Source organism: Sorex araneus, chromosome 7, assembly GCF_027595985.1.
Source record: "Sorex araneus isolate mSorAra2 chromosome 7, mSorAra2.pri, whole genome shotgun sequence".
Lineage (NCBI taxonomy): Eukaryota > Metazoa > Chordata > Mammalia > Eulipotyphla > Soricidae > Sorex > Sorex araneus.
This window is the reverse complement of record NC_073308.1, coordinates 7144182-7170577: the sequence shown is the minus strand read 5'-3', so window position 1 is coordinate 7170577 and position 26396 is coordinate 7144182. Positions and strand designations below refer to the sequence as shown.

General features: G+C 43.2%; 1 protein-coding gene across 1 annotated transcript in view; it reads right to left on the bottom strand.

The window, feature by feature from the left end:
• Positions 1–11879: 11879 nt before the first annotated feature.
• The window catches only part of LOC129406498 (uncharacterized), a 65262-nt gene continuing 50745 nt past the window's right edge, over positions 11880–26396 (bottom strand). Inside the window, exons 5-6 of the mRNA XM_055144488.1 lie at positions 12965–13036; positions 11880–12161 (exon numbers count right to left, since the gene is read on the bottom strand). Of these exons, the coding sequence (XP_055000463.1) occupies positions 12137–12161; positions 12965–13036 (97 nt within the window). The 3' untranslated portion in view covers positions 11880–12136. The remainder of the gene's footprint in view (positions 12162–12964; positions 13037–26396) is intronic.

The following is a 26396-nucleotide window of genomic DNA, read 5'->3' as shown; positions in this document are numbered from 1 at the left end:
GAAGCTTTTTAGTTTAATGTAGTCCCATTTGTTGATCTCTGTTTTTACTAGATTGCTTAGTTCCGTGTCACCTTTGAAGATACCTTTATCTTCAATATCGTGGAGGGTTTCGCCGACCTTGTCTTCAATGTACCTTATTGTTTGTGGTCTAATGTTGAGGTCTTTAATCCATTTTGATCTGACTTTTGTGCATGGTGTCAGGTCAAGGTCTAAACCCATTTTTTTGCATGTGGTTGTCCATTTGTGCCAGCACCATTTGTTAAAGAGGCTTTCCTTGCTCCACTTCACATCTCTTGCCCCCTTATCAAAGATTAGATGGTCATACATTTGGGGTTGTGTGTAGGGATATTCCACCCTGTTCCATTGGTGTATGGCTCTGCCTTTGTTCCAGTACCATGCTGTTTTAATTGTTACTGCTTTGTAGTAAAGTTTGAGGTTGGGGATGGTGATGCCTCCCATCATCTTTTTCCCAAGAATTGTTTTAGCTATCCTTGGACGTTTGTTATTCCATATTGTTGGATATCATTGGTTTGTCCTTTCCCCCTTGCCACTAGGAGCTTAGGTTTATCAGTCACACCCATCAAAGTGCTCCCGAGTCACTCCCATTCCTTTGTTTATCTGTAACCATTTCTATCAGTTTATCTGCTCTTCCCTTAATCAAACTCTGTTAATTGGTAAGGTCAGAACTTCCTAGGACACTGAATATTATAACATTGCCTTTCTCTCCTCTTTATGCCTTTTGAATAATTTACTTTAAAGCTATGTCTTTTTTGTATAGACACAAGAAGACAATATTATGTTTTTATAACTTAAGACTTAATTGGCCTCGAATATTATTCCCTTCTGGGCATCTGCTTTCTCCACTTAAGCCTCAGTTGCCCTCAGTTCCTAGCACCCCAAAGTAGGGTCCCCGACGTGGGACGGGAAGGATCCAGGGCAAGCGGTGAGTTATGTGCTACCCTGGCATCGAGATGGGCCTGGCCAAAGTGCCTAATTCTTAACTATAAGTTAAGAGCTTGATCATAGACAAATGCTGTCATGATCCAATAGTAATTATGAGACTGGGACCCTGCCAGGGATAGGAAAGACTGACTGGCCTGAGCACTGTAGTCTGAGATTGAGATGGCCCCAGGAGAGCAATTCTATAAACTTTAATGCATCTCTTATTGTGTCCATACAAAATGATTAATATTATGAATTCTTATATGTTTGCTGGCTGAGGAGAAGAGAAACACATTCATGGGACTCTGCCCTTGGGTGGGTCCTCCTGCTGAAAGAGAGATTCTGTCCTAGTGAAGGCATTCCCCTAAGAGATAGAACTATACCTCCTATGGATTGTAACCACAACTTTAGATAAGCCCCAGGCTGCTGGGGGACGGGGAGATTTAAGGTAGCTGTTTGAGGGGGCAGGGGGAGAGTTCCAGAGGAGAGTTCCAGAGGAGAGTGTATAGAGGGAAGATTGGAATAAACTACAAGTGAGACCAACCATCTTGGCTCCGTTCCTTCCTTCGCCTGCCACATCTTCGCCATCAACCTCCCCGGGGTGGGGGAAGCGGCTGGAGGCTACCGAACTCGGGTGGCGGGAGAGACAGCTGCTACCCTAGGCCCTGTGCCTGGCTCGGTGCGGTGAGGTATCTCCGCCCGCGCCGTTTCTTTTTATTTTTATACACATATGAATTTTAGGATTGCTTGATCCATTTCTTTGAAGAGTGTCATGGGTATATTTATAGGGATCGCATTGAATCTGTATAATGCTTTAGGGAGTATTGCCATTTTGACAACATTGATTCTCCCTATCCACGAGCAGGGTATATGTTTCCATTTCCTCATGTTCTCTTTGATTTCATGGAGGTAGTTTTGTAGTTTTCTTTGTAAAGGTCTTTTACTTCCTTGGTTAAGCTGATTCCGAGGTACTTGATTTTCTGGGGCACGATTGTGAATGGGATTGCTTTTTTCATGTCCCTTTCCTCTGCCTCATTGTTTGCATATATGAAGGCCATGGATTTTTGGGTATTGATTTTGTAGCCTGCAACTTTACTGTATAAGTCTATTGTTTCTAAGAGTTTCTTAGTAGAGGTTTTAGGCTTCTCTAGATATAGTATCATGTCGTCTGCAAATAGTGAGAGTTTGATTTCTTCCCTTCCTATCTGGATGCCCTTAATCTCTTTTTCTTGTCTAATAGCTATCGCAAGTACTTCCAGTACTATATTGAAGAGGAGTGGTGAGAGTGGGCATCCTTGTCTTGTGCCTGATCTCAGAGGAAAGGCCCTTAGTTTTTCCCCGTTGAGGATAATGCTTGCCGTAGGCTTGTGATAGATGGCTTCGACTATCTTGAGGAAAGTTCCTCCAAACCCCATTTTGGCGAGGGTTTTCATCATGAAAGGATGTTGGATCTTGTCAAATGCTTTCTCTGCATCTATTGATATGATCATATGGTTTTTATCTTTGCTTTTGTTGATATGCTGGATTATGTTGATTGATTTCCGAATGTTAAACCATCCTTGCATCCCTGGGATGAATCCCACTTGGTCGTGATGTATGATCTTTTTGATGAGTTGTTGGATCCTATTTGCTAGTATTTTGTTGAGGATCTTCGCATCAGTGTTCATCAGGGAAATTGGTCTGTAATTTTCTTTCTTAGTGGTGTCTTTGTTTGCTTTTGGTATTAGGGAGATATGTGCTTCATAGAAACTGTTTGGGAGAGTTCCTGTTTTTTCAATTTCCTGGAAAAGTTTGAGGAAAACAGGCAATAGGTCTTCTTTAAATGTTTGGAAGAATTCGCCAGTGAAACCATCTGGGCCTGGGCTTTTGTTTTTGGGGAGGTTTTTGATTACCGTTTCAATTTCCTTAACATTGATGGGTCTATTCAGGTATTCCAGGTCTTCTTTCTTCAGTGTTGGGAGATTATAGGAATCAAGGAATCCATCCATTTCTTTTAGGTTCTCCTTTTTTGTGGCATAAAGACCTTCAAAGTAGTCTCTAATGATGTTTTGAATCTCACTGGTTTCTGTTATGATGTCCCCCTTTTCATTTCTGATTCGATTTATTAGAGTTTTCTCTCTTTCTTTCTTTGTGAGTCTTGCTAGCGGTTTATCAATCTTATTTATTTTCTCAAAGAACCAACTCTTTGTTTCATTGATCTTTCTGATTGTTTTTTTGGTTTCGATGTCATTAATTTCTGCTCTAATTTTTATTATTTCTTTCCTTCGGTCTGGTTTGGGGTCCTTTTTCTGGTCCTTTTCTAGGGTCTTGAGTCGTGAAGTCAAGCTATCTATGTGGGTCCTTTCTTCCTGAGGAATGCTTGGAGAGCTATAAATTTTCCCCTTAACACGGCTTTAGCTGCGTCCCATAGGTTTTGTTAGCTCGTGTCTTCATTCTCATTTGTTTCTAAGTATCTTTTGATTTCTTCCTTGATTTCCTTCTTGACCCACTCATTGTTCAACATGGAATTGTTTAATCTCCAGGTGTTTGATTTGATTTTCCGTATTTGTGGGTGGTTAGCTTCTATCTTCAGCGCATCGTGGTCTGAAAAGATGGTTGATACAATTTCTATTTTTCCGATTCTATTGAGGTATGTTCTGGGACCCAGTACATGGTCTATTTTTGAAAATGTTCCATGTGCACTGGAAAAGAATGTGTATTCTTTCTTTTGGGGGTGTAAGGCCCTGTATAGGTCTATTAGGCCTCTCTCTTCAATTTCTTCATTCAGAGTCAGTGTTTCCTTGTTGAGTTTTGTTCTTGTGGATCTATCTAGAGGCGATAAGGCCGTATTGAAGTCTCCGACTACAATTGTGCTGTTAGTGATGTCCTCTTTGAAGTCTGTTAGGAGTCGTTTTAAATATTTAGCCGGTCGTTTGTTAGGAGCATATATGTTTAAGAGTGTGATTTCTTCCTGTTGTACATATCCCTTGATAAACAGAAAATGACCTTCGCTGTCCCTTTTGATCTTTTTCATCCTGAAATCTATGTTGTCGGATACCAGGATGGCCACTCCAGCTTTTTTAAGGGGGTTGTTTGCTTGGAGGATTGTTTTCCATCCTTTGACTTTGAGTCTATGTTTACTCTGTTTGTTCAGGTGTGTTTCTTGCAGGCAACAGAATGTTGGGTTTAATTTCCGGATCCATTTAGCCACTCTGTGTCTCTTGATAGGTGCATTTAGGCCATTGACATTGAGAGAGATTATTGTGATGTGGTTTTGTGTCATCTTTCTGTGGGATTTGTTGTTCTTATGGGGCTCCTCCTTGTCTTACAGTAGCCCCTTTAGACCTTCTTTCAAGATTGGTTTTGAGTCTATGAAGTTCCTGAGCTGTTGTTTATCCGAGAAATAGTGTATGGTTCCTTCGAGTTTGAGTGAGAGTTTAGCTGGATAAAGTATTCTTGGTGAGGCATTCATTTCGTTGAGTTTTTTCACTATATCCCACCATTGTCTTCGGGCTCGGAGGGTTTCTTCTGACAGATCGGCCGTAAATCTGAGGGGTGCTCCTTTGTATGTGATTTCCCTCTTTGACCTTGCTACTTGTAGAATTGTGTCTCTATCCACAGCATCCGCCATTCTGACTATGATATGCCTTGGAGTCTTTTTATTTGGGTCTCTTTTTGCTGGCACTCTTCGGACTTCTTGTATCTGGACGCCTGCCTTCTCCAGCTCTGGGAATTTCTTAGTAATGATGTCTTTGACTATGTTTTTTTCATTGGGGTTACTTCCCTGTGGTTCTGGTACTCCAATGATTCTTATGTTGTTCCTCTTGAAGTCATCCCCCAGGGCTCTGATTCGCTCTATAGCCATTTTGAGGTCTTTCGCCATTATTTGTTGCTGTCTGTAAGCTTTCTGCAGCTCATCCTCAAGCTCGCTGATTCTGTCTTCGGCTGTAGTCATTCTGCTGTTGAGGGCATCTAGTGAGATTTTTATTTCATCTACCGATTGCTTTATTTGTGAGACTTCCGTTCGAAGGTTTTAAATTTCTGCTCTCATTTCTGCTCTCATTTCTTCCTGTATTTTCTTGGTAGACCGTTCCAGCGCTTCATTCATCTCCTCCCTTAATTTATTGGATGTCTGTTCCATATTTGCTTGGAGTAGGTCGAGTCTCCTCCAGATTTCCTCGCTGAATTGTTTATCTGAGAGGTCGTAGATGTTGGGAGACTCTTTTGAGGTTTCTAGTATCTTTTCTTCTCCCTCTCTTCGTGGAGGGGATTTTCGCTGCTTCTTCATATTGTCACGGAAGTGTAGAGTTGGAACCTTGTAGTTATTTATTCCTCTTCGTTTTTGTGGGAAGAAGGGGCTCCGTTTGTGCTAAACTTCCCTTATTCACTGATAGCTTTTATACTGTCAGCCTAAGCTAATGGCTATTTTGCGTAAATGTTTGAGATCGCAAAGGTGAGTTTTCAAAGGAATACACAGTACCGATTGAGCTGAGGTAGCAAAGAATAACTGTGGCCGCGTTAGCGTTGGCCGCTCTGAGATGAGGCCACGCCCACTTTTAGACCACGCCCACTAAGACACAGGCCACGCCCCCAGTGTCTTCCTGTTGATGGGGGGGACGGGAGGGCGTGGCCGAGGGATGGTCCTCGTACCTGATGGACATGCGCAGTTACAAGCCGGTTCGGGAGACGGGGTGCGCAGGACGAGCAGGGAGTGACTTCAGAAACTCGGGAGTTGCAGACGGCAGCGGGAAGTGGGGGAAAGGGAGGGCGTGGCCGAGGGATGGTCCTCGTACCTGATGGACGTGCGCAGTTACAAGCCGGTTCAGGAGACGGGGTGCGCAGGACGAGCAGGGAGTGACTTCAGAAACTCGGGAGACGCAGACGGCAGCGGGAAGTCTACCTGCTCTTAATGCTTATTGGTTTATATAGAGTTAAACATTGAACTAATTTAATAATTTATTCTTTGTGCTGAGAGTTGTACTCTTTTAATAACACAATTTAACACTTATGTTCATATTAGTATCTATCTTATCACTGTTATAAGCGAACTGAAAAAATATTAATACCATCAATCTTTATTAACATTGGAAAGCTTTTCATAATGTATCATGGGGAGAGCAATGAGATTAGTTCCTGGTATTTCAAACAAGTCACATGTATTTGGATCTTCTTTAGGTTTATCAGTGAAACTATTTAATAAAGTTTGCAGACATAATAACAATAAAGCTATTAGATAATTCAACCCTGAGTTAGAGAAGCATAAGGATAAGCCCAAGAAATTTGAATGGTTTAATGGACTACAAAAATAATCATTTTTTAGTTAGTTATTTTTATGGCTCATAATTATCACATGTTTGACAAAAGTTTAATAAAACAAGCCTTCTCTTGAGCATAATAAGGTGTACTAATCAAATATGTAAAAAGATACATGATAAAGACTTGGTGCTCTGAATGCATCAAGAAGATAAACTACACTTGAAAAATAATTGGGTTTTTTTTGGGGGGGGATACCTGGCAATGCTTAGGGGTTACTTCTGGTTCTGCACTCAGAAATCATTCATGACAGTGTTTGGGGGACCATATGAGATGCCGGGGATTGAATCAGGGTTGTTTTCATGCAACACAATCAGCTTACCCACTTTACTATCTCCAGCCCAAGAAAATACATCTTTATAATGGCTAAATTTTTACTTTAATTAAATTTTACATGTGCCTATTACTTATACTTGTTTGCATAATTGTTGATAGTATAGTTTTTAAATAATCTAGAACTGCCTATACAAGTAGATAAATGCAGGGCTAGAGAGAGTACAGAGGTAGAGCATTTACCTTGCATGTGACCAACTCAGGTGTGATCCCTGGAATCTCACGTGTTAACACGTGTTAACTTCCACACCAGTAGAAGTAATTCCTGAGTGGAGAGCCAAGAGTAAGCCCTGAGCATTAATGGGTGTGGCCCCCAAAAGCAAATTAACAATTAATAAATAAATCTTTTCTTAAGGTAATTATGTCCACTGGGCTGGAGCGATAGATCAGCAGGTAGGGTGTTTGCCTTGCATGCGGCTGACCCAGGTTTGATTCCTCTATCCCTCTCAGAAAGCCCGACAAGCTATCAAAAGTATCCCGCCCACAGGGCAGAGCCTGGCAAGCTCCCCATAGCTTATTGGATATGCCAAAAACAGTAACAACAAATCTCACCATGGAGACATTACTGGAGCCCGCTCAAGCAAATTGATGAACAACGGAACGATAGTGCTACAGTGCTACAGTGATGCTCTCAGAAATTATTCTGGGTGGTGCCTGGGGGACCACATGGGATGCTGGGAATCGAACCTGGGTTGACTGCATGAAAGGCAAACACCCTGGGACTGGAGTGATAGCATAGCAGTTAGGTCATTTGCCTTGCATGTGGCCAATCTGGATTCGAATCCCAGCATCCCATATGGTCCCCTGTGCACTGCCAGAGCCAGGAGTAACCCCTGTGCATAGCCAGGTATAACCCAAAAAAGAAAAAAAAAGCGAGCACCCTCTCTACTATACCATCTCTCCAGTCCCTCAACTATTGCTTCTTATACTCTCATATCTTTATCCTGTCCTGCCCATTATAAAGAGAGAGGACTTTTCTCTCTACCTCTTTTGGGTGCTAATATTCTTCTTACCATCACAGGCAATGAAGAAATTCTTCCAGAAATCAGGTCTTCATCTGTATGCACCCTTCCTTCACCTACTCATAATTTTTTTTTTTTTTTTGCTTTTTAAGTCACACCCGGCAATGCACAGGGGTTACTGCTGACTCTGCACTCAGCATTTACCCCTGGCGATACTCAGGGGACCATATGGGATGCTGGGAATCGAACCCGGGTCTGCCTCGTGCAAGGCAAACGCCGTACCAGCTGTGCTATCGTTCCAGCCACAAAAGTGATTTCTTGGTCAGAGTTGGGTTTTTTGTTTGTTTGTTTGTTTGTTTGTTTTTGGGTCACACCTGACAATGCTCAGGGGTTACTCCTGGCTCTGCACTCAGAAATTACCCCTGGCCATGCTCAGGGGACCATATGGGATACTGGGAATCGAACCCAGGTCGGCCACACGCAAGGCAAATGCCCTACCCATTGTGCTATCATTCCAGCCACAAAAGTGATTTCTTGGTGAGAGTTGGGTTTTTTGTTTATTAGTTTTTTTTTTCTTTTTGGGTCACACCAAAATGCTCAGGGGTTGCTCGTGGCTTTGCACTCAGGAATTCCTCCTGGCGGTGCACGAGGGACCATATGGGATGCTGGAAATCAAATCCAGGTTAGCCGGGTGCAAGACAAACGCTCTACTCGCTGTGCTATGGCTCTAGCCACAGTAATTCTTTTGCTTATTAGCCCTTAGTTTCATATTGTTGAATCTGGCAGATGTCTAAGGATAGGTTAATGGATTTGCCAGAGTATATGTCAATGTGCAATGTTGAGAAAATATAAAAATAATTTTGTTTTGTTTTTTTGGGGGGGCCATACAGGTGATGCTCAGGGGTTACTCCTGGTTCCATGCTCAGGAAATCACTCCTGGTGGTGCTTGGGAAACTGTATAGGATGCCGGCAATGGAACCCAGGTCTTCTGTGTGCAAGGCAAGTCCCCTACCCACTGTACTATCTCTCTGGCCCCTGAAATAATATTGAAACTCCCAAAATTGGGGAAAACAACTCTTATTACATGTGTATTTTGCCTTCACCTACTTCCTACTATTTTCAGCTCTACTTAGGGAACCATACAAAGTTTCTGACTGCTTGAAGGTCAAGTATAACATTGTGCAGTTGGGTTTCTTTTGGGGGTCAGTGGGGCCAAACCCAGAAATGTTCAGGGGTTACTTCTCTCTCTGTGCTCAGGGATCACTGCTGCTAGTAATTAGGATAGTCTGGGATGCTAGGGATTTAATCCAGGTCTGCGGTATGGAAAGCAAGTGTCATAGCTACTAGACTATCTCTCCAACCAAACTTTTCTGAAGTTATTAGTATTTTATTCTGAATTTTGATTATTTGGTTTAGTTATTCTCTAAATAAAATTATTGCAGTTGGAGTAACATGGTTACAGTAGTACCAATGCTATTGGTTTCCATGTACGAAGTGCCGAGAAACCACAGTTTATACATCACCTCTAGTCTGATTCTTCTCCCCGCCACACCCCACAAAATCCCCAGTTTTGATGTTCATCTTATGAAAGGTGATTAGTAAATGATTGTCATGCCCACCTCTGAGAGGGGATTAATACACTTTCTAAAAGTTGATTTTAACAATAACACTATCTTTGTGTAAGAAGCAAAGTGATCTGATGTGTCCAATTGCTGATAGTGAATCAGATTAATAATATCCCGGTGTGAAAACACTTTTCTGGGTGGTGTGTGTGTGTGTGTGTGTGTACGCATGCTTCATACTCAGTAATACCCAAGGGATACTCCCAGTAGTGCTTGGGAAACTGTTTTGCAGGGGGTTGAACCCACACCTCCCACATGAAAACTATGTGTTTTAATCTATTGTTCTATTTTCCTGGGCCCTTAAAAGCACATTTTGAAAGTTTTCAAGCTAAGGTCCATAAGCTTACTATGTGGAAAAATATTTAAGGGCACCTGAGTGCTTTATAGATGGAAGGGTTAAGATTCAAAAAAGGCTCAGAGGTGGGGATGGTCTAAAAATCCACGAGCCCATCCATCCTTAGAAAGACTGAGTGGCAACCTCTGCTTAGAAAACCAGAAATTCTCAGGCTCTAAGCAAAACTTTCATAAGACAGTATGACTTGTACTTGCCTATAAAATTACAAAAACACATGCAATAAAAAAACTACACCTGTCCTGTGAATAAAAGGGCACTTGAGATCTGTTGTGTATAAAATCTGTTTACAAACTGCCTTCTGTGGCTGAGCTCTCATCTGGAGGACCAGTACCTTGCCCAGAGTGTGGCCCTCATTTGTGACCATTAGTGTTAGCTCCCTTCCCCACTTCCATCCCTTTCTTCCATTCCTCTTAAGTCTTCAGGTCATGCATAGACTGCTAAGGTAATGATGTGACTGAGATTCTGACTCTTACCAAGGGAAATCGTTCTTAGAAATATAGGGAGTTGAACTCTGAATGAAAGTAATACAACTACATGATCAGTTTAAACGGACCATAAATGATTAAAATAAAAATAAAATACAAATTAAAAACCTATCAACAGGCAATTCAGATTCACTGCAGTGTGTGCTTCTGGTAAGATAGTCACTGTCACAATGTAGTTTGACTAAAGTCTTGCAGACAACCTCGATATTATGTTTAAATTGACAGAGGCAGCAAGCTAGATGGCTGGGTAAGATCCTATGAATTAAACACAGAGAATTAAGTGCAGAGTAAAGGGGCTACTTTAAATTAGTAGAAGAGGCAGCCAAAGCCACTGTGCAGCTATTCAAAATGTTCCTGAGAACCAAGGATGAGGCGCTGCTCGAACTCGGTGGTGGTGGGAACCCAACTGGGAGGTGATGCGTGCAAAGCATGTACCCGAACCCCTCTACTGTCACATTAGCCCTCAGGAAATGAGTTTTGTTTTTTGGTCATATCTGGTGGTGCTCAGGGGTTGCTCTTGGCTCTCAGCTCAGGGATGATTCCTTGCAGGCCTTGGAGAACCATAGACAGTGCCAAAGACTGAAAAGGGTTAGCCACATGCAAGGCAAATACATAACTCACTATCTTATCTCTCCAGCTCCCAGATAAAGATAAAAATGCCGTGGGGAAATCTGAAAGCACTTTTCCAGACTATAAAAAAACAGCGACTAGAGTAATAGTATAGTATAGCAGGTCTGGCATTTGCTTTGAGCACGGTCGACCTGGGTTTGATATCCTGCATCCATGAGACACCAAAAGTGATTCTTGAGTATCTCAATTTAAAAATAATTTTAAAAAATAAAATTACACCTCAATTAAACATAGCTTAAGAAAAATAAACAAGCAGTTCAGAGTATGGTGCCACCAGCAGGTCAATCTATACCTTCGGGGTGAGTGCAGCAGCAGCCAGATGGACCCTTCTGGCTTCCTGATAACCCAAAATTGTCGATGTACCTGTGGCCGAACCCCAACAAATTAGGGCAAGTTTACCAAGAAACTAAACAGCCAAAAGTTTGGTATGTTGGAGCCACACCCACAAACCACCTCCGGCTCAGTTATACAAGCTCATTTACCGGCCATATTTCAGAGACCCATAAATCTCAAAAGAGATCAAAAGCTGCAGATAGGGTTGGTGGTGAGGAGCCCTACGGCCAAACGGGCATACTCTGCAGGGCATATGCCTATAGTTTCTTTCTCTGGAAAAGATAGAAACAAGGGCCACAATCCAGAGACACACAAAAGAATCTCTAAACCGAGCAGCTCTCTGCGAGATGCCTCCGGACTTTAAGCCAGGCCAACTTCACTGGGGAGCCTCAGGGGCAGGCATCATCCCTCCACCTGCCCCTTAAGAAACCCAGCAGCCACCAACTTCCAGAACCCAATGAGAAGTGCAGGTGCGCGGGTTCAGTGACAGCAAACTCCAGGCCTCAAGGGATAGGGGATGGGCTGTTCCCTCTCATGCCCCTGTCTACCCGTGGGAACCTGGAGGTCATGCCCACAAACTGCCTTCAACTGCCACTTAAGGTGCTTAATGATCATGATCCAGAGATACACAAAGAATCTCTGAACTGAGCAGCTCTCTGCAGAGATTTCTCCACACCCTAATTGTCTAAACTTTTAGAATTCCAGGAGCACACAGCCACTCTTGTGGCCGTATGACATCTTATACTATTCATAACAAGCAATGCAAAAGAGAGTATGGGGGAGATTGTCTGCCAGAGGCAGGGGGAGGGGTGGGACAAGGGAGGGATACTGGGGACATTGGTGGTGGAAGATGCGCACTGGTGGAGGGTTGGGTGTCCTATTATTGTATGACTGAAACTCAAACAGGGAAACTTTGTGACTGTATGTTACGGTAATTTAAAAAAATTTTAAAAATTAAATTAAATTAACATCCTGAATAAAAAATAATAATGTGGAGTTCATGCCAAATTGAATTAGCTTAATTAGTGGCTGAATAAATAGCAGTACTCCTACATTTAAAAATAGAGAGGAAACAAAAATGAAAAGCCTTAAAAAAGCGAAGTGAAAATAAATGTCAGAAAAATCAGCTTACAGTTTTTCCAATTCAAGAGTCATCATGAGGCTGTTTTGGACTGGTCCAAGTTACACTTGTGTTGCTCCCATGTCTCTGAGGGAGAAAGCACAAGCATGATGTGAATCCAAATACAGAAACTCTAGAGTTACATTGATGAGATTAAAGAGGAATAACTTTGATTCTGACTTTGCTGTAAAGCCAGGTCAACTGTTTACTCTAGACCATAATTCCAGAGAGCTCTTACTGATAAGAGATTTCTCTATCATCAAATTAATGACACTTTGTAGACTAAATAAATTTCCTCCCTCCCTCCCTCCCTGCTTTCCTACCTTCCTTCACTTGTCTGATTCTCATTCTAAATTGCATTTACTTATTTTAATGTTTCTTTTTCATATGACCTAGAGGTGGCCTTGGATTTTGGCCACATCTGGCAGTACTTGGGAGATATGCTGGGTGCTGTACTTGTGGGTTGCTCTGAGTAGAGTTCCGGGAAACACATAAGGTGCCAGAGATCGAATCCAGGCCTCTAGCATGCAGTGCATGGGCTCCAAACACTGACCTATCTGGTCCTCTTTTCTTTACTTTCTTTTTGAAATAGTGTTTACATTATTACTCGTTACTTTCTGGAATAAATAATACTTCTACACACATCTGTATGTTTCTTATCTATATGTACTCAACATTGCTCTTGTACTCTTTTGGCTATTACCCATGTACATTCTTTCTTAATCTTTTCCTTTGACAATAAATCTCATTTCAACAATCCAGTGTTAATATTAAAAATATAACTTTTAAATTCAATGCAAGACACTTAATCTTTGACAAAAATGGAGAAAAATAAAGACAGCAAATCATAGCAGAAACCATATGACCTACAAAACTATTAAAATACTTACAGATATTTTAATGCTGGCAATTGAAAAAGATATGAATCTTCAATAGTTGTTAGAGGATTATGACCGAGAATTCTAAAAAAATACAATAAAATGAAAATTATCTGCATAATCAGTAACTAGCATTAAAGTTTATATTTATTTATTGGCATTGAACTTGAAGATGAAAAACATTATTTTCTGTGATTATCTATAATCACACTTAGAATTCATAAAGCATCCTACCCCATTTTTTTTGTTTGTTTTTTGGGTCACACCGGTGATTTACAGAGGTTACTCCTGGCTCATGCACTCAGGAATTACTCCTGGTGGTGCTTGGGGGACCATATGGGATACTGGGAATTGAATCCGGGTCGGCTATGTGCCAGGCAACCGCCCTACCTGCTGTGCTATTGCTCCAGCGCTAAGCATTCTCCCTTTGGGAAACACCCAAGTCTCAAGATGATAAAGAGAAGGGGAACGTGGTGGGGGGGGTGAGGGGAAACAAAACAAATGTACAGCAAAATAATATATATATGCTAACAAATTTTCCCAAGTTGAAAACCCTAGGAGTAGGGGCCAAATAGTACAGCAAGTGGGGAACTTGCTTTGCATGCAGCCGACTTCTACCTTTCATTCCTGGAATCTTATATAGGCCCCAGAACACACCAGGAGCGATCCCTGAGCACAGACTCAGGAGTAAGCCCTGGGAACCACAGGGTGTGTCTTTCCATCACCCCCAAGAAGAAAGAAAACCCAAGGAGTGATGATGTCTGCAGGAAGTCCTTGCTCTGCAGCAAATATTATTTCTTTTTCTTTTTTAAAAAAAAAATTATAATGAGGACTGGAGCGATTGCATAGCGGGTAGGGTGTTTGCCTTGCACGCGGCCAACCTGGGTTTGAATCCCAGCATCCCCTATGGTCCCCTGAACACCGCCAGGAGTAATTCTGAGTGCAAAGCCAGGAGTAACCCTGTACATCACCGGGTGTGACCCACAAAGGGAAAAAAAATTTATAATGTAGGAGCACCGCTATTTATTCAGCCATTGATTAAGCTGATTAAATTGGGCATAATTCCACATTACATTTTTTTCTTAATTTTTTAATTTTATAAGTTAGTTCACAATGTTTGATTACACTCAACATTCAAACACCAATCCCACCACCATTACAACTTCCCTCCACCAGATTCAGGATGTTTCCATCCCAAGCCCCAAGCCCTGTCACAAAACACAACCGAAGTAATATATTTCGTATTGTCTGTTATGAAGAACTGCTGAACATGCTTACAAAAAAGTGTTCATATAGGAAACAGTGTGAAGATTTTTCTATTTTGGCAGGAACCATTAGACATCTGTAGGATATCACTAACTTGCTATTGAAGTTTGGGTGGTGTGAACTTTGGTATATATATCTGAAAATATGTATATATGCATATATAAATATATACATTTCCCCCTATGATTTATTGCCTACTATCTGAACTCCATCAAATGTGGTGTGGTAATTATGGAGAAAGGGTAGGAAGTGTTTTATGATGTGTTGCGAGGCCACTTTTGCTGCTGCACAATCCAGGAATATGTTTGCTCATAGGTGAGGCACAGCCCGAGTGCATGGGGCCCGGCCTTGAGTATGGCAGCAGTTAGGTTGTGGAGGTTTTTGGCTGCCAGAGCTGGGTCCCTTGGGGTTGGACGGGCTCTCACCCGCACCCCTCTGGGGTGCACTGTGTGAAACAGCCTGGTGCGGAGTCCGGTGGCATGGTTATGGGGGCCTCATGTTATGCTCCCTTTTAGGAGAAGCAGCCATGTCATCTGGACAGTGGCTGATGATGATATTATCTGGCACCAGCAGGAGGTGGCTTATGGCATGACCCCTGGGTCACCGGAGACTTGGAAAAGTGGGCAGAAGATTTCCGCTCCTGGTCCCATTGAGCCCAGAGGCTCAGGTCACAAAGTTCTGCATTACCTCGGTCCTGTAGGACTTCACTCATGTGAGGCTCGGCCAGAGTGTGTAGGGAGCAGCCTTGAGCGTGGCATGGGTTCCCGCCTACCTCTGCACTATGGGCCCTAACTGTGTCTTTTGATCTCTTTTGAGATTTATGGGCCTCTGAAATAAGGCCAATAAATGAGCTTATAAAGCTGAGCCATATGTGGTTTGTGAGTGTGACTCCCACATACCTAACTTTTGGCTATTTAAGTTCTTGGTACTTGGCCCCAAGTTGTTGGGGTCTGGCCAAAGGCACAGCAGCAATTTTGGGGTAAATGGAAATCTGAAGGCACCATCAGGCTGTTGATACATTTGCCCCAGGTACAGGTTGACCTGCTGGCGGCATCATACCCCCACAGATATTTCTAACGGATGCCACTACAATTCAAAATGTTTCTTACACCCTGAGAAATTCAAACCATTTCATGGCTTAACACAACCAGCTAAAGATAAAAGTAGGGTCAATCCTTGGTTTTGGATAAAGAAGACAGGGTCACTCTAAGAGGAGCTGGTGGAGCTGTCTTCTCACCAGTCATTCCCCAGAGATCTCTGTGCCCTGACCTTTATCACACTGTATGTGATCACTGACTCACCTGTCAGTCTCCTGGATTTTCAGCTTCTTGAATGCCAGGGCCACCCGAGTGTCACTGGTCTGACAATATCGGGTAGCTACTAGATACTTCAGAGATAACATTATGGATATATTGGTCAAATGAACCAGTTCCTTCCCTCCCTCCCTCAGTTCCTCACTACTTTCTTTCTTTCTTTGGTTTGTGGGCCACACCCAGGAATGCTCAGGTATTACTCCTGATGGTGTTTAGGAGACCATACAGAATGCCAGGCATGAACCTGGGTCAGCCACCTGCAAAGCAAGCACCTTTCCTGCTATATTATCACTCCAGTCCCAGAAGCAGTTCATTTTTGTCAAAAAATTTTGTTCCAAGGGACTGGAGCAATAGCACAGCGGGTAGGGTATTTGCCTTGCATGCGGCCAACCTGAGTTTGATTCCTAGCATCCCATATGGTTCCCTGAGCACCGCCAGGGATTATTAGTGAGTACAGAGCCAGGAGTAACCCCTGTGCATTGCTGAGTGTGACCCAAAAAGCAAAAGCAAAATAAAAAGCTCTTTATCACTAATCATCAGAGAGATGCAGATCAAAACAGCTATAAGATACCACCTCACACCACAGAGACTGACACACATCCAAAAGAACAAAAGCAACCACTGTTGGCATGGATGTGTGGCGAAAGGGACTCTCCTACACTGCTGGTGGGAATGCTGACTAGTTCAGCCCTTTTGGAAAACAGTATGGACACTTCTCAAAAAATTAGACATTGAGCTCCCATTTGACCCAGCAATACCACTCCTGGGAATATATCCCGGAGAGGCAAAAAAGTGTCATCGAAATGACATCTGCACTCGAATGTTCATTGCAGCACTGCTCACAATAGCCAGAATCTGGAAAAAACCCGAGTGCCCGAGAACAGATCACTGGTTAAAGAAACTTTGGTACATCTACACAATGAAATACTATGCAGCTGTTAGGAAAAATGAAGTCATGAACTTTGCATAGAAGTGGATCACCATGCAAAGTATCATGCTAAGGGAAATGAGTCAAAAAGAGAGAGACAGACATAGAAAGATGGCACTCATCTGTTGAATATAAAGTAAGAGAATGGGAGATTAGCACCCAAGAACAATAGAGATAAGTACCAGGAGGCTGGCTCCACGGCTTGAAAGCTGGCCTCACATGCTAGAGGAAAAGGCAGCTCAGACAGAGAAGGGAACACTAGGTAAAGTGTGGTTCGAGGATCCACTGGGGATGGGAGATACACGTTGAAAGTAGATTGTAGATCAAACACTATGGCCACTCAATACCTCTATTGCAAACCACAACACCCAAAAGGAGAGATAGAAGAAAAGGGAATGCCCTGCCACAGAGGTGGGGTGGGGTGGAGGGATGGGATAAGATGTGGAAGGGATACTGGAATTATCGGTGGTGGAGAATGGGCACTAGTGGAGGGATGGGTACTTGAGCATTGTATGACTGAAACACAGGCACGAAAAGTTGTATGTCTGTAACTGTACCTCATGGTGATTCACTAATAAAAAATTTTAGAGGGATGTAAACGAAATGCAAATATGAAAGTTCATAAGTTTGTAACTGAACCTCACGGTGATTCACCAATAAAAATTAGAAAAAAAAATTTTTTAAATGCGCTGGCAAATTCCTGGGAAACTGGACCATGAGACACAAAGTCTATGTGACTATAGAAAAAAAGACTACTATCATTAATAAATGAATTCCACAAGATTGTAAGATACAGGAGCAATATGACAAATTTAGCCATATTTCAAGACACTAGCTAGAAGTAATTAAAGATGAACATTTTTTCAAGTTTCAGATATAGGGGCTAGAGCTATAGTACAGCAGGTATGGTGTTTGCCTTGCATGCAGCTGATCTGGGTGTGGTCCCTGGTATCCCATATGGTCCCCCCCCCCAAGACTTCAGCAGTGATCCTTGAGTGCAGAGCCAGGAAGAAGTCCTGAGTGTCACCCAGTGTGGCCCAAAAAACAAAATAATTTTAAAAAATTTTTAACGTTTTCAAATATAATGACATAAAAATGATAAACAGGAGAAGAGATGAACAGGAACTTCCTCAAAAAAGAATAGAAATGGTCAGGGACTGAGAGATAGCATAGTGGGTAAGGTGCTTGCTTGGATGCAGCAAACCTGGGTTCAATCCCCAGCATCCCATATGGTCCCCTAAGCAGCATAAAGAGTGATTACTAAGTGCAAAGCTGGGAGTAAGCCCTGAACATTGCCAAATATTGCCCAAATCCCAGCCCAAAAGAAATACAAATGACCAAAATGCATATGGAAAAAACTGTTCTATATCACTAATCATCAGGAAATGAAGATCAAAGCAACAGTGAGATATCATCTCATACCACAGAGACTGGTACTCATCAAAGAGAACAACAATAACTAGTATTGACGAGCATTTGGGGGAACAGGGCCCCTCATTCACTGCTGTGAGAATGCTAACTGACCCAGCCTTTCTGGGAAGACAATATGGACATTCCTCAAAACTCTAGGAATTAAACTTCCATATGACTGGCAGAGGAAACCAGGTGTGCGGGACCCGGGGCCTAGATTTCCAAGGTTGCTCGGATTGGAACTGGGCCTCTTCCACCCAGATTCTCCATTTCGAGTAGCTAGGCAGTCACACCCAGAAATCTCCCCCAGCCCCACCCCGCCCCACACACAAATACCATGTAATCCCTTCAACGGTCAACATCCAAAGAATATAAAACCCAGCTCCTGGAAGCATGCAGACACTATCAAACAACATCTGATAGCCTACATATCCCTTTTGGAAAACCTGGCAAGTTACCGAGAATTTACTGCCCACAGGAGAAAGCCTGGCAAGCTCCCTGTGGCGTATTCATATGCCAAATACAGTAACAATGATGGGTCTCATTCTTCTGACCCTGAATAGCCTCTAATGAGGCACCATTAGGAAGGACAAGTAAAGAGAGGCTGCTAAAATCTCAGGACTAGGATGAATGGAGACATTGCTGGGCCCGCTAGAGCAAATCGTTGATCAACAGGATGACAGTATATACATACCTCGCAGAAAGCCCGGCAAGCTACCGAGAGTATCCTGCCCGCTAGGGCAGAGCCTGGTAAGCTACCCGTGGCGTGTTCAATATGCCCCAAACAGTAACAATAGGTCTCATTCCCCTGACCCTGAAAGAGCCTCCAATCCTTGGGAAAGACAAATAAGAAGAGACTACTAAAATGTTAGGGCTGAGAGGAATAGAGACCTTACTGGTGCCTGCTCGAGTAAATCGATGAACAATGGGATGACAGTGATACAGTGATTCCACTGATACAGTGATACAGAAATTCCACTCTTGTGAATATATCCTAAGGGCCCAAAAGCACAATGCATAATAGATGTCTGCACTTCTAGGTTCATTGCAGCACTATATATAACAGCCAAAATATGGCAACAGTCCAAATACCCACAAACAGATGACTGGATAAAGAAACTATGGTATAGATACACAATAGAATATTACCCAGCTATAAGAGGAGATAAAGTCATGCAATTTGCTGCAATATGGATAGATCTGAAGAGTATCGTGTTGAGTGAAATCAGTCAGAGGAAAAGGAACAGACTCAGAACCATCTATCTCAAACTTTGTAGGGGACCCTCAAATGTCCAATGGCAATGGAAACAAAGAACTGAACTGGTCTTCAGTAGGAACTTGCCACTGGGATAGAGGTGGGAGAGAAGTTAGTGAGGGGAACAGTAGGACAATGAGATGGGCGGACAAAGTGCCTGCTACAGGGGCAGAGGGGGCAGGGAGTGGGGGGTACCAGGGGACATGAGTTGAGAGTAGTGGACACTGGTGAAGGGACTGGTGTTAGAACAATGTATGTCTGCACCTCAATCATAAATATCTTTGAAACTTGTAATTCACAGGGATTCAAAATAATTTTTTTAAAGGTTATAGGGACTGGAGAGAGCATACAGGGGTTAAGGTGCTTGTCTTGCGTCCACTGACCCAGGGTTGAATCCCCTGCACCTAGATGGTTCCCACCTAGGGACACTACTGAGTACAGAGAGACAGGAATGGTCCTGGGTGCTGCTGGGTGTAGTCCTCAAACGAACAAAACCCAAAAACCACACAAATTTAAAAATACCTGGGAGACATTAAAAATGGAAATAAATGGAAAGACGCGTCCTGACCAGAACCCTATTGCTGATAGTATTCATCAAATTGAGCTGTGTTTTTAGTATTATCTTCGTACAAATCCCAGCTTTATTATTATTATTATTATTATTATTATTATTATTTATTTATTTATTTATTTTTGGAGGTCAGGGATACATCTAGCAGGATTCAGGGCTTATTCCTGGCTCTGTGTTCAAGGGTCTCTCCTGGAGGTGCTAAAGGACCATCTGGTACCAGGGATAAAAACGGATTGTCCACATGCAAGGCAAGTGCCTACCCGCTGTACTATCGCTCAGCTCCCAAAGTGGGTTTTAAAATGACTATTATAAGCAGGAGAAGATAGTTAATGTCTTGCCATTATCAGAACAAAAATCCAAGTCACAATCAGATACTACTTTATACTCAGCAAGATGGCTAAAAGCAGACAATATGTGCAACCAGGGTGATGGAGAAATTGAAATCCTTATGCACTGCTGGTGAAAATATAAAAAGAGACACTGCAGAAAAGCTTGATGGTTCCTCAAAAAAGTTAGGCATAGTTACCAAAGACTCAGCAATTTAATACCTGGGTATGTGCCCAAGAAAAATGGAAACATGTCTATACAAAAGTGAGTATTCATAATCAAAAAATGGAAGGGGCACCTGAGCACGTGCTTTGCATGTCAGTACTTCCTCTGGCTGACTTCTTCTGCATTTTAAAATAAATGTATGCGCATGCCTAGCTCATTCATTGCCTCTTTTATATTCATGACCTTATCTTTATGCTTTATGGAGTAAACTGTGGCAAAAGGACTAAGTAATAAGGCTCAGAGGTAAAACACTTGTCTTGCAGGTATAAAATCTGAGGTTCTATCCCCAGCCCGGCAAATAAAGGAGCAACAGTTTTTATCAATCTCAGAGAGCATGACTGAGTTGGGGAGTTTGCTCAAAGTGGCAGAGCAGATGCCTGGCATTTGCGAGGGGCTGAACTTGACTCATGGTATAATGGGATCCGTGAGTACCACCATAATTGGTTCCTAGGTCCTTTGGACGTTATTGGAGAATCCTATTTAAAAATAAACGAAAAGAGGGTTCAAACAAACAAACCAAAAAGGGCTGGGGTAAATGCCTTGCCCAAGGGGGTGGGGTGGGCAGGTTCATGGCACTACCTGGCCCCCTCAAACACCCCCTCAAGGCCCAGCACCCCATGAGCACGGAAGGGTATAGTCCAAAAACAGTAAAAAAGACTGATCTCTTTCAGTGACCAAAAACCTTTCTTTTGGTTACTGGGCCACACCCAGCTGTGCTCAGCGCTAACTCCTGGCTGTGCACTAAGGGATCAGCCCTGGTGGTGCTCTGGGGAGCACATTCAGTGCTGGGGATTACATATGGGTCAGTGACGTGCAAGGCAAGTGCCCTCCCAACTGTACCATCTCTCTGGCCCCAGGCAGTATTACTTCAAATGCCCTTTTGAAATAAATCTTATCTGGGGACTCCGGCTTGACCCCCTCACTGCAAGCATTCAGCCTGGAATTCAATCCCCCGTGTCACCACATTGGCTGAATGAGATTCCTGGCAGCTCTGGGGTCTGTCTTGCAGCTCTGCCATTCCTTGTCCCTGGCAACTGATTTCCAGTTGCACTGCAGTCAGTCAGGAGGACGTTAACATCACAACAAAAGAGGCCAAATCCCTGGCAGGCAACACTACTAAAAGGTGTGGAAACACAGTTGAGTATGTTACCTCAGGATAGAAAAACATTCAAAAGGACACATGAACACACATTCTTCGCAGCACTCAGTGCAATAGCTAAGATACGGAATCAACGTAGGTGTCCAACGACAGGTGACTGGTTTGTAAAGATGTGGAATAGATATGCAATGAGATACAATGTAGCTGCAAGAAACGATGAAATCGTGTAATTTGCTACAACCAACTTGGAAGCAGAAGACATCATATTGAGTGAAGTCAGATGAGGATACATACAGGATGATCTCACTTCTCAGTGGTAGATAAAGTAACTAGAAGAGGGAATGCATTGAAGTAGAAAGGATGACTAGATCAGTCTTGACCCCCAAGTATAGGGAGAATGAGAGAAAAGCAAACAAATCAACATGTGGTAGAAGATAAAGGGCGGGGACAAGGGTCAGGGCTTTATTTCTCCAATGATGCGTCAAAGTGGTATAGCTCTCTAAACAAAGCACAGGCTCAACACTGAAAACATAACATTTAAAAAAACCACCACTGGGCCAGAGCAACAGCCCAACGGGTAAGGTGCTTGCCTTGCACACGACTGACCTGGGTTCAATCTCCAGCAACCCAAATGGTCTCCTGAGCCTGTAAGGAGTGTTCCCTGAGTACAGAGCCAGGAGTAATCCCTGAGCACCATTGGATGTACTCCCCTGCCCCCCCAAAAAACAAACCCTACAACCACTGAACCTTGAAATGTGCCTGTCAATGTAGCAGATTGGGTGTAGGAACACTGGTGAAGGGAAGTGTAAGAACGCTGGTGGTGGGATTGGTGTCAAAATATTGTATGCCTAAAACCCAATAACCATGGTGGAAATGCTGACTGGTCAGCCTTTTTGAAAAACAATATGGGCATTCCTGAAAAAACTAGAAATTGAGTTTCCATCTGACACCACAATACCACTTCTGTGAATATATTCTGAGGGTACAAAAAGCACAGTAGAAATGACATCTGCACCTGTATGTTCATTGCAGCAGTGTTCACAATAGCCAGAATCTGGAAACAACCCAAGTGCCTGAGAACAGACAACTGGTTGTTAAGGTTGAAGAGACCTCGAGCAGATCTCTACCCGGGGAGGTGCGAAGAGAGGAAGGAGACCAAGGCAACTCTTTCTGCAAATGCATGGGGTTTATTCAAGCCAACATGCCAGTACCCTACAGCTACAGAGCCGAGGGTCCCGAACCCAAAAACCAAACAGTTTTTGTACCCTTTTGGAAGAAAAAAGGGGAAATCACACATATTGGATCACAGGGAATCACACATATTGGATCAAAGGAAATCACACCTATTGGATCAAAGGAAATCACACATATTCCCTCAAAGGGAATTGCACCTATTGGATCAAAAGGGAATTACACCTATGTCACTTAATTTGCTAATCTCAACATTTGTTGACTGTTAACTGTTTCCATGCAAATGTTTGCTTACAGTTCCTAGGGCAGTTTGTTGGCCCATTTGGTGACAGTTTCCTGCCCAGCGGTAGGTCTCGAAAACATCTTTCAAAGCAGCCAAGCAGTTACAAAGGGCAAATTCAGCGGTTAGCAGAAGTTTTTAACCCTTAACCTGCCCTCCAGTTTTTAACCCTTAATCTGCCCTCCTCTTCATGGTTAAAGAAACTTTGGTACATCTACGTAATGAAATACTATGCAGCTGTTAGGAAAAATGAAGTCATAAAGTTTGCTTATGAGTGGACGATCATGGAGAATATCATGCTAAGTGAAATAAGTCAGAAAGAGAGGGATAGACAGAATGACTGCGCTCATTTGTGGAGTATAAAATAACATAATATGAGACTGATACCCAAGTAGACTAGAGACAATGGCCAGGAATATTGCTCCATAGTTGAAAGCCTACCTCATGAGCTGGGGGAGAAGCAGCTGGAATAGAAAAGGGATCACTAAGTCAATGGTGGTTCAAGGGATTGTTCGGGATGGGAGATGTGTACTCAAAGTAGATAAAAAATCAAATTTGATGGTCTCTCAGTATCTATATTGCAAATCATAATGCCCCAAAGTATAGAGAGAATATGGGGGAACATTGTCTGCCATAGAGGCAGGAGGTGGGGTTGGGATTGTGAAGAGGGGAGATACTGGGGATATTGATGGTGGAGAAAGTGCACTGGTGGAGGGATGGGTGTTTGATCATTGTATGACTGAAAGTCAAACACGAAAGCTTTGGGACTGTAGCTCACAGTGATTCAATGAAAAAACAAACAAACAAAACCCCAACTCTCAATAACTTTGTAAATCGTGGTTCTTTAAACATTTTTTTTAAAAAAAAAGAGATGTGCACACAGTGGACTTCATGTCTGTCCCCCAACCCCCAAGTTTACCTGAACGAACATGCATACTTAGTTGGGGACAGAGCCACACTGTCCTCTTCCTAGGTACACAGGTCTTGTAGTGGCTTCCTGCCTAGGCCACTGTGGCTGAGCAGATGGCTCTATGCCAATGGGCACGGGTGGAGTTCAGTCTCAGGAAAAGCAAGACCCCAAGAAGCACATGAATCCACCTCAAAATTCAGGCAACGAAGGTCTTTGCTGATCTTTGATATAAAAGAGAAATGGTGCACAAGAACCACGCCGAGAAGTGGTGCCTCTGACAAGCACAGGTATAAGCACAGGTCTTAGAAAGTTCTTATACACGAGTAGAACAGTGATACCTGTTGGTTGTGTGTGTGAGCCTCCCATCCCCCCCAAGCATTTAGCAAACATCAGCCCAAGGGGGAAAATGCCTGGCCCTGATGTAGGATTTCCAGTGTGTAAAAAACTAAGGCTCGCCGACGGGGCGTGTGTACTCGCGGACACTCCGAGTGGCTCTGTCTCACCGCCCACGTTCAGTGCTCTGGAACCGCTGTGTGTGCTGTTGGTCAAGGGCAGGCGATGGAAGGAAGGAAGAAGGCCAGACTGGTTGCTCGATCAGTTTATTTCATTCTCTCTGCTTCTCTCCCGGTTCTGCATCTCTCCCTCTGGGTCTCTGGATCTGGCCCCCCTATCCACTCTTCCAGCCTAGTTAAATCTCCCCAGCATGAGGGGTTTGGGGCATACACATAGGTGTGGTCACCATCAATAGGATTGAGGTTCCTTTCCCTCAGGAGCTGCTTCTCCTAGGACTTACTCCCTTTCAGCAGGAGTATCCACCCAAGGGTGGAGTCCCATGAGTGTGTTTCTCCTCTCCTCAGCCAGCAAACATATAAGAATTCATAATATTAATCATTTTGTATGGACACAATAAGAAATGCATTAAAGCTTATAGAATTGCTCTCCTGGGGTCATCTCAATCTCAGACTACAGTGCTCAGGCCAGATCAGTCTTTCCTATCCCTAGCAGGGTCCTAGTCTCATCATTACTTTTGGATCATGACAGCATTTGTCTATGATCAAGCTCTTAACTTATAGTTAAGAAATAGGCACTTAGGCCAGGCCCATCTCAATGCCAGATAGCACACAACTCACCGCTTGCCCTGGATCCATCCCGTCCTTTGTTGGGACCCTGCTTTTGGGGTGCTAGAAACTGAGGGCAACTGAGGCTTAAGTGGAGAAAGCAGATGCCTGGGAGGGAATAATATTTGAAGCCAGTTAAGTCCAAGTTACAAAAACATAATATTGTCTTCTTGTGTCTATACAAAAAAAACATTGCTTTAAAGTAAATTATTCAAAAGGCATAAAGAGGGGAGAAAGGCAATGTTATAATATTCAGTGTCCTAGGAAGGTCTGACCTTACAAATTAGCAGAGTCAGATTAGAGGGAGGAGCTGATTAACTCTTTTTGGGGAAGAGAGCATAGAGAAGTGATTACAGTTAAACAAAGGGATGGGAGAGATTCTTGATGGGTGAGACTGGGGTAAGCCTAAACTTCAGGGAAAACCGGGACAAGCTACTTGTGGCAAGGGGGGAGAGGACAAAGTAATGTCATCCTACACCAGTGAGCGCCGCAACTGAATATGGGAACATCACAGCCAGGTGTGTATGACCCTCAGACATCTCGCAACAAAAAGATGAGGAGGAAAGGTAAAACCTGTTTGGGAGTGTGGGGGAAGCAGGGAGACTAAAGGGAGCAGCTAGACCACATCTGGGTGGTGCTCAGGCGCTACAGTGCTCCAGCAGCAGTACTAAGTGGAAACAGAAGATATCTCCTTATATAGATGGGAAGGAAAAGACGCACTTGGGAGAACAGACGCTTTCAGTTGCTGAATGTGATCAACTCCTCAACTTTCCAGCTATAACAAAGAAACCACCCCTAAGCCATTTCAAGATCCTGAGCGGTCTTCATCTTTATGGTAGAAGCTTTTGAACGATGAGAAGCTGCTGCCAGGATTTCAGTACACACCCCAAAGTGATAACAATGCCTTAGAGTAAGCTCTCGTGTGGACACTCATCTAAAGACAGGCCATTATGCTATGTGGCTGGGAGAGCGTGAGGGCTTCGCTGTGACCACAGCTCCGTCTGCCTTCACAGTGCAGCTCCCCACCTCACTGACAATCTCCACAGTGGGGTCAAGCGGTCAGTAGGAACAAGGCTTGGGTTTCCTTTGTTCTCTCTTAGTCCTTATGTCTTGGCAAAATACTTAAGTTCCACAAACAAGCCAGGGTGTCCACTGCTCTGTCTGAGTAAGGCATCGCCTTTCTACTTTGTCAAGTCTTTGGTTGCTACAATCATGGAACTTGTACCGATGAAATGACTAAAAAAGTTTTTTAAACAAATCATCAGTTTAGACCTGTGTAGGTGAATGAAGAAACACTCGAAAGTCAGAGGGAAAAAAAAGATACTTGGAGCTGGAGCAATCGTACAGCAGGTACAGCAGGTAGGGCATTTGCCTTGCACACGGCTGACCTGGGTCTAACTCCTGATATCACATATGGTTCCCCAAGCACCGACAGGAGTAACTCCTGAGAGGAGAGCCAGGAACAACCTCTGAGCATGGTGGTGTGGCTCCAAAACAAAAGATAAAAAAAGATACTGAACATTTAGGATTAGCAAACACTGTTGGATTTCC